Source organism: Suncus etruscus, chromosome 2, assembly GCF_024139225.1.
Source record: "Suncus etruscus isolate mSunEtr1 chromosome 2, mSunEtr1.pri.cur, whole genome shotgun sequence".
In the NCBI taxonomy this organism is placed as follows: Eukaryota; Metazoa; Chordata; class Mammalia; order Eulipotyphla; family Soricidae; genus Suncus; species Suncus etruscus.
Window position 1 is genome coordinate 89,393,885 of NC_064849.1, and position 12,617 is coordinate 89,406,501.

General features: G+C 51.3%; 1 protein-coding gene across 1 annotated transcript in view; it reads right to left on the bottom strand.

Moving 5' to 3' along the window:
• The window catches only part of ANKRD33B (ankyrin repeat domain 33B), a 63,542-nt gene extending 59,724 nt beyond the window's left edge, over nucleotides 1-3,818 (bottom strand). Inside the window, exon 1 of the mRNA XM_049767934.1 lies at nucleotides 3,456-3,818. Within this exon, the coding sequence (XP_049623891.1) occupies nucleotides 3,456-3,818 (363 nt within the window). The remainder of the gene's footprint in view (nucleotides 1-3,455) is intronic.
• Between the last annotated feature and the right edge of the window lie 8,799 nt (nucleotides 3,819-12,617).

Genomic DNA, 12,617 nt, shown 5'->3' on the forward strand with positions numbered 1-12,617 from the left:
AACCCCTGGGTGGGAGAGAGGAGCTTTAAGGAATTCTTTTTTGAATGAAATAGCTCCTGGCAGGCACGGGGTACCATATGGGACACTGGGATTCGAACCAACCACCTTTGGTCCTGGATTGGCTGCTTGCAAGGCAAACGCCGCTGTGCTATCTCTCCGGGCCTGCTTTAAGGAGTTCTAAGGAGCAGGTGGGTGCTGAAATTAGCACCCCACACCCTGGGATTGGAACACAGAGGAGGAATGCAGAGGGCAGCAGTGGCCCCTTGAACCTGGTTGGACAGTTTTTTCCAGAGATTTCTGCAGACTAGTGGCCAGCAATAAAGGCAGCACAGACATTTCCGTGGGACTTTCTTCTCTGGCTCCAGGGCCTGCTGGCCGGAAAGGTGAGCACGAGAGATAAGGAGAAACAGGGAGGAATCCGGGCTCAGAATTGTGGTGTCTTCACTTTCCCTGTCAGGAGGAAATGGAGTCATCAATCTAAGAGACAGCCAGGAGGGAGCAAGCGAGGGTGCTCAGAAAGTGCTGGAGAAGACAGACAGGATACGACAGGGGCAGGGGCATGCAAACCCAACAGGCATTCCATCAGGGCACCCAGCACTGAAAGAGAGAGAGACAGAGACACAGAGAGAGACAGAGACAGGTAGACAGAGACAGAGAGAGAAAGCAGAGAGAAAGAAAGAAAGAAAGAAAGAAAGAAAGAAAGAAAGAAAGAAAGAAAGAAAGAAAGAAAGAAAGAAAGAAAGAAAGAAAGAAAGAAAGAAAGAAAGAAAGAAGAAAGAAAGAAAGAAAGAAAGAAAGAAAGAGAAAGAGAGAGAAAGAGAGAGAAAGAAAGGAAGGAAGGAAGGAAGGAAGGAAGGAAGGAAGGAAGGAAGGAAGGAAGGAAGGAAGGAAGGAAGGAAGGAAGGAAGGAAGGAAGGAAGGAAGGAAGGAAGGAAGGAAGAAGCACCCCCCTCACACCCCCTCCTGATTCTTAAATCAGGCCACTTATTTGGTACTTAAGCTTTCCTCCCTGGTCTAAATTGGATCTGCCTGGAGTCAGGGTGCTGGACAAGGCTCTGGCCCCAGGGCCTTTGCTCAGGTAAGGGCTGCCCAAAACCTGTCCCACAGCTCTACTCCAAAGCCTCCATCCTCCGCTCCGCATACAGAAGTGAATAGTTTCACAACAGAGTCCTGCAGGCAGCGTGGCAGTCCATGAAGGTGAGGAGTGCCCAGGAGGCCCAAGTGGGCCCCGGGTGCTGTTTGTCCTACACCTAGACTGTGTCTCAGGCCAGCTCCACATTGACCTATGCACGGGGTACTGTTCTGTGGCTAAATACCAAGTACTGTTCCTCTCTGAGCACCGAGGTATCACCAAATTCCCTCCACCAAGTCTCCTTAGGGCACCATCCAGGTCTTGCACACAGTGCGTCTGCAGTGAGCTCCTCCGCAGACACTCCTGGAAGGAGCGCTGACTTCGGACCCCAGCACACCTGTTTCTTCCTCGGTTTTTCCAGGAACTGGAAGGCTTTTGGCCAGGCTACTAGAAGCCTCTGGAAGGCTGGGGAAGCAAGCAAGCTCCCTGCCTCCCTCCCAGGAGGCTCTCTCCATCCGGGCAAGAGCAAAAAATAGCAGACAGCCTGGGGGTGGAGGAGGAGTTGGGGGGCCGTCATCTCTCCATCTTGCTTTTGGGGGTGCAGAGAGGAGCCACACAGCTGAGAAACATTGGAGGTTGCATAAAACTGAGGGGGTAGAGCTTCACTGGCAGCAAATACAAGCCCACAATGGGCTTGTGCCCACCAGTAGTAGGCAGCTGAGGAACAGCATGGGACCACAAACCAGGCCCTTCCCAGCACAGCCAATGACTCTGGCATCAGTGCTCACTGCCCAGAGGGGTAAGATGCTGGGGAAACATAATGGAGGGTCTGGAGCCAGCCTCCCACTGCAGTGCCCTTCTTGTGCACGCGTGGCAGAGGTGCCTAGCAGGGGCCGGAGAGATAGTATAACGGTTAGGCTTTTGCCTTGTATGTCCTGACCCAGGACAGACCCGGGTTCGATTCCCGGCATTCCACATGGTCCCCAGTCTGCCAGGAGCAATTTCTGAGAGCAGAGTCAGGAGTAATCCCTGAGCGATGCCCAGTGTGGTAAAAGCAAAAAACAAACAAACAAACAAACAAACAAAAAAGAAGTGCCTGGCATTCAGCAGATCCCTTTCCCCAGGCACGATCTACAGCTTCACGCAGCTGGTAGAATTGCAGCTACTTTCAAACTTTGATTTCCCATCCCACACCCCCATCCTTTACCCATCCACCCTCCCCCTACCAAGGACTAGAGCAAGGACATGAGCTGAGCACAGTGGGAGGTCTTGAGCTGCCCAGGGCCTAAGGGGACTATTCCGCACCCCTGAACACACAGCCACACGCCCACACGGCCACACGGCCACACACACACACACACACTCACTCACACACACACACTCACACACACATTCACACACACACTCACTCGCACGCAGGCACACACACACACACACACACACACACACACACACACACACACACACACACACACACAAAACACAGAGCCACGGAAAGAAAGCAGGTCATTGCTGTCATAACCGCCAGACAAAAAAACCCAAGCCCAAGTTTCAGAACATGCTGGAAACCGCGCCAGCCCTATCTAGGGTTTGGACACCCCAAAGAGTCAGAGTCAGCCAGGGGTCGGGGGAGAGGATGTGACTAACTGAACCAACCAGAGATGAGGTGTGTGTGGGGGTCTCCTTCTTCTGTCCACTGGCCCCGGAGTCACCGTGTCTGCCACGGGTGACCAGAGCATCGCGCCTTTCCCCAGGTCCCAATTCGGGTCCAATTGTGCGCGCGGGGGATGAGGGGAGCAAAATCAGTGAGAAGGGGCCGCGCACAAACTCCCCGAGCCCACCCGGATCACACTACGGGGCTGACGCTGAGCCCACACGGGGCCAGGAGGGTCCCCAAGCCGGGTCCTGTGCACAGACACAGTTCGCTGCTGCGGGTCCCCGCGTCCCTCTGCGTCCTCTCCTGCCAAGTCGGTCTTGCGTGTCTCGTTCTTCGAGCCAACTTTCATTTTTCAAGTCCCCCAGCCCCTCTGCGCCAGCATAGACGGACACTCCTGGGTCGGTCCCTGCCTGCTCTTTTGGGACACCTCCCCGGGGTCACCGGGCGCGGGCGGTGTGAAAGGAGAGGGTAGAGGACGCTTATAAAAAATGAGATGAGGAGGGTCGGGGCCTCCCTGGGCAAGCGAAGTCGAGGGCAGGTGGTTTGAGGAACCCCAGAGAGTGTCCAAACCTAACCAAGGTCCTCGCGGGGTTCCCCGCGGGTGATGTCTCCGCCAAACCCCGTCCCCCAGGGAAGACGCGCGCAGCGCTCCGCGGTCCCGGGAAAGGCGCGGCCGGACCCCGGAGAGGTTGGGGAGGTCGTGATGGGGGGCGCGCGGGAGCTTACCCTGCCGTTGCGATCCGTCTCCCGCACTTCTTCCTCGCTCGGTCCCCTCCTCACCAACGCTCTCAGCAGCCCCACGTCGTTGGCGCCCGCAGCTCGCAGAAGGGACGCTGCCTCCGGGATGCCCTCTGTCGCGCTCGTGGCGCTCGGCGCGCCCAACTCCTCCTGGCCACCGGGAGGATAGAAGGAGTCGTCGGAGGCCAAACTGCGGGTGTCCGGCAGACGCGAGAAGTCCTCGTAGTCCTCCTCCTCCTCCACCTCCTCGGGGTCCTCTCGGGCCTGCGCGTCCCGGGGTGGGGACGGTGGCGGCGGGGACACGCAGCGCGCCCCGCCGCCCTCGAGTCCGGGTCCGGCCAGCAGCACCATGCGGGCGGCCGCGGCGCGGGGTCAGCAGCGGAGGGGACCCCTTGGAGAGCCGGGCCGGACGCGCTTGGAGCGCGGAATCCCAGTTGCGCTCGGAGCTGAACGCTGCGCGGCTGGAGGGAGACGAGCCCCCGGGTGGGAGGAGCGGCGGGGACTTTCCGGGCGCAGCGGGAGGAGGAGGAGGAGGCGCGGCCCAGGGTTCCCCCCCCCCCCCCCCCCCCCCCGCTCCGGAGAAGTGGAGCGTGGAGCTGGAGGTCTCCGAACTCTGCCTAGCGCGACACTTTGGCACTCACCCGCAGGGGAAGCCCGGAGCTCCAGGGAACCTGCAACTCGTGCGCCCCCGGGGAGCGCAAAAATGAGGGGTTCGCTTCCCCCGCGCCCTTGGGGCTGGAGGCGTATCTTAACCTGGGGTCTCTGAGCCCCAAGTATCAGCCACCTCCAGGAGCTATAATCAAGACTCAAACCCGGCCACCTGCCACCCCACGCACGCGCGCCTCCCCGGGTGCGTGTGGGAGGTGGAGGATGGGATGCGGGGGTACAGGGGTTCCACCCGGACAGGCCCAGATCCCGGGTCCCAGACTGGCCTGAAACTCTTTACAAAGCGGTGGGACACCCCAGGCTACCATCTGGGGGTCTCCGGGGAGACCTAGTACGCATGAAGGGGGCGGATTCCCCTCTAGGAACCTGGATCTGCGGGGTCCACGGTGACCTCGGCACGCCACGACGCGGCTTAGACCCGACCCTCTACGCTTTTAGCGCGCACTAGGGCACTCTGGTCCAGGCCTCGAGCATGGCGCCTTTAGTTAATGGGAGTTTCCAGGTGGGAGACTCAGGAATCCTCCCCTTCTGCCTGACTTGGGAAGGAAGACTGGGCTGCTCACTGGTGGTGCTGTGGCGTGGCTCCCCATGGCACCAGAGGAAAGAGGGCAGGGATCATTCGCAGGTAGGTTGCGAGTGTACAAGGAACTTCTGGTGACCCACATCGCGAGGTCTCTGCCACCCCCTGAGACCTGTCTGACCTGGGTGGGCGCTCTAGGGCTCTAGACCCTTTGATTGATTGATTGATTGATTCTTTTATTAAAATTTATTTTTATTTTCTTTTTTATTTTATTTCTTGTTTCTAGATAGCAAACCATTTTAAAAAAAGTTATTGATTGATTGTTTTGGGGTCACGCCCAGCGGTACTCAGGGGCTACTCCTGGCTCTGCACTCAGAACTCCCTGGCAGGCTGGGAGACCCTATGGGACGCCGAGAATCTAACCGGGTCCCTCCTGGGTGGCTGCATGCAAGGTAAACGGCCTACCTCTGTGCTAGCTCTCCCATCCTAGATAGCAAACCTTGATAATACCAAAACACGAGAGAAAAAAAAATCACATGATGTGATGGATTTGCAGCTTAAGTTTTCTTTCCTTTTTTAAAAATAATCAAATTAATTCTTTAACTGAATCACCGTGAAATTTGTAGGACTTTCTTCTGTAGCCAGAAATAGCCCACGCAGAGATTTGCTCTTCGCCCTCTCTGGAGTCATATGTTTGGATCAATTCCCAGGGGAATTTTCCCTCTGAGGGTAAAGGTTGCCCTCTGGGGGTTTTCTAGAGGTGACGCCCCAAACCCAGCACTCAAGCAGACTCAGACACAGACTGAGGTGTCCCTCCCAAACTGGAAGGGTCCAGAGTCCTCAGGAAGGAAGGAAGGAAGGAAGGAAGGAAGGAAGGAAGGAAGGAAGGAAGGAAGGAAGGAAGGAAGGAAGGAAGGAAGGAAGGGAGGGAGGGAGGGAGGGAGGGGGAGGGAGGGAGGGAGGGAGGGAGGGAGGGAGGGAGAGCTGGGGAGGGGAGGGGGAGAAAAGAAGGGGAGGAAGGAAAGGGAAGAAGGAATAAAGGGAAGAAAGGCAGAAAGGAGAGAGGAAGATTTTAAATCCTGGAACAATAGTACAGCAATTTGGGCACTTTCTTTGCACGCCGCTGACCCAGTTTTAATCCCCAGCACTCCATATGGTTCCTTGAGCCCCACCAGGAGTAATCCTTGAGCACAGAGACCAGAGCAAGCCCCGAGAACTGCTGAGGGTCTCCTCGCTCCCAATAGAGGAGACTTCTCTCAGCTGTGTTTCACTTTATTATCTGACTAGGCAAGCTTGGAAGCATGTTAACGTAACAATAAATCAGAGTTTTCTAGAAACATCCCATTAGAGTGCCTTATTTAAATCGGTTATGGGTTGGGGGTTGACCACACTGGTGGGGCTGGGAGCCTCTCTCAGCTCTGTGCTCAGGGGTCGCTTCGGGCAATGCTCAGGAAACCATGTGGTTGTGGGGTTAAGCTAGAGCTGGACATGCAAAGCAAGTACCTGTCCCTATGTTGTCTGATTTCAATGATGCTTAAATATTAAGATCTATCAACCATCCCATTTTTCACTTGAAATTTGCTGTTGAACCATTAAAAGAAATTTAGGGAGAGAGAGAGAGAGAGAGAGAGAGAGAGAGAGAGAGAGAGAGAGAGAGAGAGAATCAACAGACTGAACACAGAAATGGCCCCCAAAGACCACCTGGTGTGACCTAAAAATAAGAAAAGATGGGGCCAAGTGACAGAACAGATGGTCGAGTGCTTGTCTTACATACAGTAGACCCGAGTTTGATCCCCAACACCCCTTATAGGCCCTTGTGCCTCACCAGTAGTGATCCCTGAGCCCCACCAGATGTGGCTCAAAACAAAACAAAACCCAAAAAAAGGCAGAAAGAAGAGAAAAGAAAGGAAAAAGAACAAGTGCTGTTATAGTTCTGGGGCAGGCCACTCACCAAAGCAGTTCCTCAGAAAAGGACCCTTTCAACATCACAACCGTGCATTCAGAGACGGAAATGTACATTTATTTTTAAAGAACTAGAGAAAGAACTGGATACACCTGCAATGGTTCCCTTCACCCCCAAATGTCTGTGGGGTGAATCATCTCACTCTTTAGAGCAGAACCCAGCCGGGTGCTAGCCCAGGAGAAGGGACTGAGGAATTAGAATGGGATCCCCAGGATGGAATCTTAAGAAGTTCTCCATGTTCTGTGCCTGGAATTGTGGAAGCAGCCAGTGGGACCAATCACCTACCCTGATGTTTGTAGTGATGGAACATTTCTCACTGAACAGAAGTGTTATTATCTGATGTCAAAGAATTGGAACTATGGCGCTGGAGCAATAAATAGTACAGCAAGGAAGGTACTAGCCTTGCATGAGGCCAACCCAAGTTTGATTCCTGGCCCCTCCTATAGTCCTCAAAGCACCTCCAGGAGTGGTTTCTGAGTACAGAGACAGGAGTAAGCCCAGAGCATAAACAGCTCCAGATCCAAAAACATAACAAGCCAAAACATCATAACTTCAGAGGGAGGTTCAGAGTGGTGGAGTGAAGTTAGAGCAGAGAAGGGGCCACTGTGACAATAATAGTTGGAAATGATCACTGTGGACAAGGACTCAAAGGAGGGAAAGTGATGTATTTAGTGACAATATTGCAAATCAGTGTCTAAAAGGGAGGGAGGGAGGGAGAGAGAGAGAGAGAGAGAGAGAGAGAGAGAGAGAGAGAGAGACAGAGAAAGAGAGAGAGAGAGACAGAGAGAGAGAAAGAGAGAGAGATGTCTGCCATACAGCCAGGAGAGGGAAAGGACAGGAGGAAAACTGGTGACACTGATGGCAGGAAATGTGCACTCACTGGTGAAAAGGTGTTGGACATTGTATGACTGAAACTCCATTATGAACAACTTTCTGTTTATCTCATGGTGGTTCCATTAAAATTTTATTTAAAAAAACTAAAAAAAAAATTAATACCAGGTGTGGGCAATTGACTAAAAGGATTGGAAGGAAAGTTCCAGGTTTTGTCCACAGGAGATCCAAATTCAATCCTTGGCACCAGTGTTGTAGAAAAAACACAGGAACTTCTGCAACAGGATAACAACAGCCTCTACTGGAGATGGAAATGACTGACTGAAGCTGGGAAGGGTGTCCAGTCTCAGACTGGAGAAGAGCAGCAAAGACAGGAGTCAGGACTGTGCAGAGAGAAAGACAGACATTAAACAGGCTCTGGTCGCTGCACAGAGACTCACATATCTTCATGAGGCAGGCAGGCCAGCATGTGCAACGGAGAAGCATGCACAAATCATATCCATTGCTCGGAGAGAAAACAACCCAAAAATGTCAGCAGAATGTATGTGATAGTGGGGAGGAAGAATGCAGAGACCAGAGGCCCAAAAGGTGTCCCTAGCCAGAGCCATGGGGTTCTTATCAGTGCCAGCTGTCCTTGATCAGGCCGGAGTGATAGCACAGCAGGGAGGGCATTTGCCTTGCAGAGAGATCACTCAGTGAGGTGGAGTTAGGCTTTGGGCAGAAAAATCCCAGGTTCCAGATAGAAAGATGGTACAATGAGGTGTTTACCTGCCTTGTACACAGCTGACCCAGCTTTGAGCCCTGGCATCCCATAGAGTCCCCCAAGAACCACCAGGAGTGAAGTCTTAACACAATCATAACACCCTGGACACTGTCAGGTGTGGCTCAACCCCCCAAAATAAAGAACTCAGGGGTTGAATTCCTGGCTCCACATGGTCCACCCCAGTGCTGAGTCAGAAGGCACCCCCAATGTCACTATTTATGGCTTAAAAGACAGAAAAAAATGACAAATAGGTACATTGATAAATCAATAAAAGATTCATACGTTATTTCTCTAACTGCACTTATCATTCTATGTGGTGAGCTTCATGTCATTAGCTGCACCTACATGGGAGGATGGGGGGAAGTAAGGGTTGGGACTGAGGCAGTAAAATATTAGAAATGAGCTTTGTAGGGCAGTATCAAGGTCCCAATACAAGATGGATATTATGGATATATAGAATATATGCACACAATACTATCAATATGAAAACAAAGAGAAAAAATTTCCACTGACTGTCCCAATTTAAACCAGTGCTAGAACAGCCTCCTCCCAGAGCGCATTCCCATTAGTGTAAGGAGAGAGAGGGGGGAAGCCTATCATAACAATGTGAATGAATGAGGGAAAAAGAAAGCCTGTCTCGAGTACAGGTATGGGTGGGGTGGGGAGTAGGTAGATCTGGGAAATTGGTGGTGGGAATCCTGCACTGGTGAAGGGGGGTGTTCTTTACATGACTGTAATCATACAACTACAATTATATTTGTAATCATGGTGTTTAAAAAAAGATAATTAAAAAAAGGATTCATACGTCTTGAGAATTTCAAAAAGCTACTTCTTGGGGGAACCCCCAAATGTTGCATCATTTTTTCTTTTTTTTTTTTCAGTTTTTGGTTTTTGGGTCACACCCAGCAGCACTCAGGGGTTACTCCTAGTTCTGCACTCAGAAATCTCTGAGCAGGCTCAGGGGACTATATGGGATGCTGGGATTCAAACCACCATCCTTTTGCATGCAAGGCAAATGCCCTACCTCCATGCTATCTCTCCAACCCCCCAAATGTTGCATGTTAAAAGTTATTTGTTTTGTTTTGTTTTGCTTTTGCTTTTGCCACACTAAGCAGAACTCAGGACTTACTTCTTGCTCTGTGCTCAGGATACTTCTTGCTTTGTGCTCAAGATTATTACTGGCTTTGTGCTCAGGGATTACTCCTGGTTCTGTACTCAGGATTTACTTCTTGCTTTGTGCTCAGGATTTACTCCTGATTCTATATTCAGGGGTTATTCCTGGCTCTGTACTCAGGATTTACTCCTGATTCTATATTCAGGGGCTATTCCTGGCTCTGTACTCAGGACTTACTCCTGGCTCTGTGCTCAGAGATTACTCTTGGCTCTGTGCTCAGGACGTACTTCTTGCTTTGTGCTCAGGATTTACTACTGATTCTGTGCTCAGGATTTATTATTGGCTTTGTGCTCAGGGATTACTCCTTGCTGGGATCTGAGGACCAAAGCTGGTTCAGCTACATATCATGCAAGCATCGTTCCTGCTGCACTATCACTTAGCCCTTGCGTTTCAAAAGTTCCCAAGCCATGTTGCCTTCCCCCACCCCCAGCTCTCATGTTCCCTCCCACTCTCTCTCAGGACCCAGCCTTGGCCGGGGAATTTCAAGAATCACTTCCACGCCTTTCTCCTGCATCACGTGCCTAAGCGCACACTCAGGAAAAACTTCCAGTGAGTGAGGAAAGAGCCAGTTTCCAGGGCCCAGAGATGGAAACCAGCTTCCCCAACTTTTCCAGCCCAGGGATCCTGAGTGATCCCTTAACAAAAAGCCAGGAGTAACCCTGAGCACCACTAGGTGTGGCACCCTGACCCCTAGCATACACACAAAGAACAGGACCTCAATAAATTTTCTGACTCCTGTCATCTAAACTGTACCTTCATGGAGATAGCATAGCGGTAGGGCTTTTGCCTTGCATGCGACTAACCCAGGACAGATCCAGGTCCAATTTCCCAGCATCCCATTCCCAGACACAGTGCAGTTCCTGAGCCTGCCAGGAGCAATTTCTAAGTGCAGATCCAGGAGTAACCCATGAGCGCCACTGGGTGTGGCTCAAAAAACAAAGAACTGAACCTTCTTACCCTGCCAGAGACCCTGGTCCAAGGGAGAGTTTGAGCCCTGCTGTCCCATCCCACAGCCTGAGGATAAATACAGACTCACTGTCCTTCCCAAAGTGAGTCCCACTGCTTGTCAGTTTGTAGAAAAGATGGAGTGTACTTGGGACTGGGGAGATAGCCCACAAGGGGGACCATATTGTGCACTTAGGGATCCCCTTATTTCCCTATAAAACCCATTATGACATGCAACACGCTGATGCTTTGAGGCCTGTCCATTTCCCTGTCACTGTGTCCCTGTCTGATTGGCCCTTGGGCAGCTCTAGAATCAGACCCCTATGGTTCTACCCAGCGGACCAGTGTCTACGACCTCACAGAAAGCCAAGGGCATGGGCTGCTTTAGCTGAGGGATTTGAAGCAGGCAGGTAGGGAAGGGCCCCCATGGCAATGAATTCTCAAAATGTAACACAAGTTTTTGGGACCTAATCAAACCAAGAGATGTATTGGAACAAGTAACTCTTGACTTTAGCCCTGAGGCTACAAGAACCCACCATGGGGACATAGGAACTCAGGCCTCATAAGAGAAACTCTAGAGGGAGCAAAGACAGGACAGGAAGATCAAAGAAGGTCAACTGATTCCCACCTTTCCCCTGGCAACCACCCTACCAAATGACTCTTCCCTAGGTAGAGACCTACATGGGCAGGTGGATAGAAACCCTATATAAGCCAATTTGGAACAGAGGAGATATGCACATATGCTCCCAGCCCATGTGTCGGTGCTGTCCACATGGGTGTTTCTGACCAATACTCATGATGCCAACATGTGTTGCATATGTGGCCCACATCTCTCTTAGATGTGGACTTCCTACTGTCATGCTGGGTTGTGTCCTAGGAATCTCTCTGCCTTTGGAGAAACCTAAACTCTCTCTCTCTCTCTCTCTCTCTCTCTCTCTCTCTCTCTCTCTCTCTCTCTCTCTCTCTCTCTCTCTCTTTCTTCAGCCTCCCCTTCCCTCCCCCCCATCCAGACTGGCATTGCACCAAATGGTGCTCATAGAAGCATCAAGAGGGCTCTAGATATGGAGCATTTAATGACCACAAGGCTAAAATCACTGGTTGGAACCCAGGGTTGTTGAAGGACAGTGATTGGAGGTATCTGGCATCTCATGACCTGCTGGGTCCTCAGAGAACTAATCCCAAGGTGGTTCTATTGATGGAACAGACCAATCTGTCTAAGCAGGAGTATTCCAAACAGACACAGTGCTGCAACATTTTTGATTTTGTTTAATTTTTGATTTTGGGGTCATAGCTGGTGGTGTTTCCTCCTGGCTTTGTGTTCAGGGATTACACCTGGAAGTCTCAGAAGACCATGTGGGATGCCAGGGATTGAGCCCTGGTTGGCTGCATGCAAGACAATGCCCAACTTGCTGTACTATCACTCTAATGTCCAATTTTGTTTTGTATTGGGGAGGGTTATTGTTGGAGAAGCACACCAAGCATTCTTCAGGACTTACTCCTGGCTCTGCACTCAGGGAACAATAACTCCTGGAAGGGCTCCTGGGGCCATATGTGATGCCAGGTATTGGACCTGGGTGGCTGCATGCAAGGCAAGTGCCCTACCACCTGTACGATCACTCTGTTTCCACACACCCACTTTTTATAAGCTAAAATTTTTTTAACATGGGCTCACTATTTGGCTTTGATATTTAGTGCTTCCTACCCCTTCTAGACACAAGTATCTGCCTTATGGGTCACCCAAGACAGAAATATCAATGCAAAAACAGATGTGATGTGGGCTGACACTGGGTTATCTATGGTGTCAGGAATCAGTGTTTATGAGTGTTAGAAAACACCCAACTATTAACCCAAAACAAGGGTGTTCCCCCATCCTCCTCTTTTCTTTTAAACTTCTTCCTTTGATATGTAAAAGCCCACCTGGATCACTTGACCTGGTGAATTGGTATTGGTTTAATAAGCAGAAAAGAGGAGCCTGGGTTTGGTGCACAAAGACACTACGAGAGAGAAGCCATCTCCCTCCTTGACTCTCTCCTGACTGGCTTGGTTTATTAAGTCTTTACAGTTACTTACCTGCATCAGACTAGTCCACCTGGGGTTAGAAATAAGGTGTGTGGGCTGATTTCATAACAAGCGGATTTATTTTACAAATGAGCTTCCAGCAAACTCCATGGAGGGAAACCTCAGCCTAGAAATGCAGCCTCTTCCCACCCCAGGAACCCTGGTCCTGGGTCCCTGCAGAGCAGGAAGCAATGATGCCCAAGCCCCAGGTATTGGGGTTCCCCCTTTCC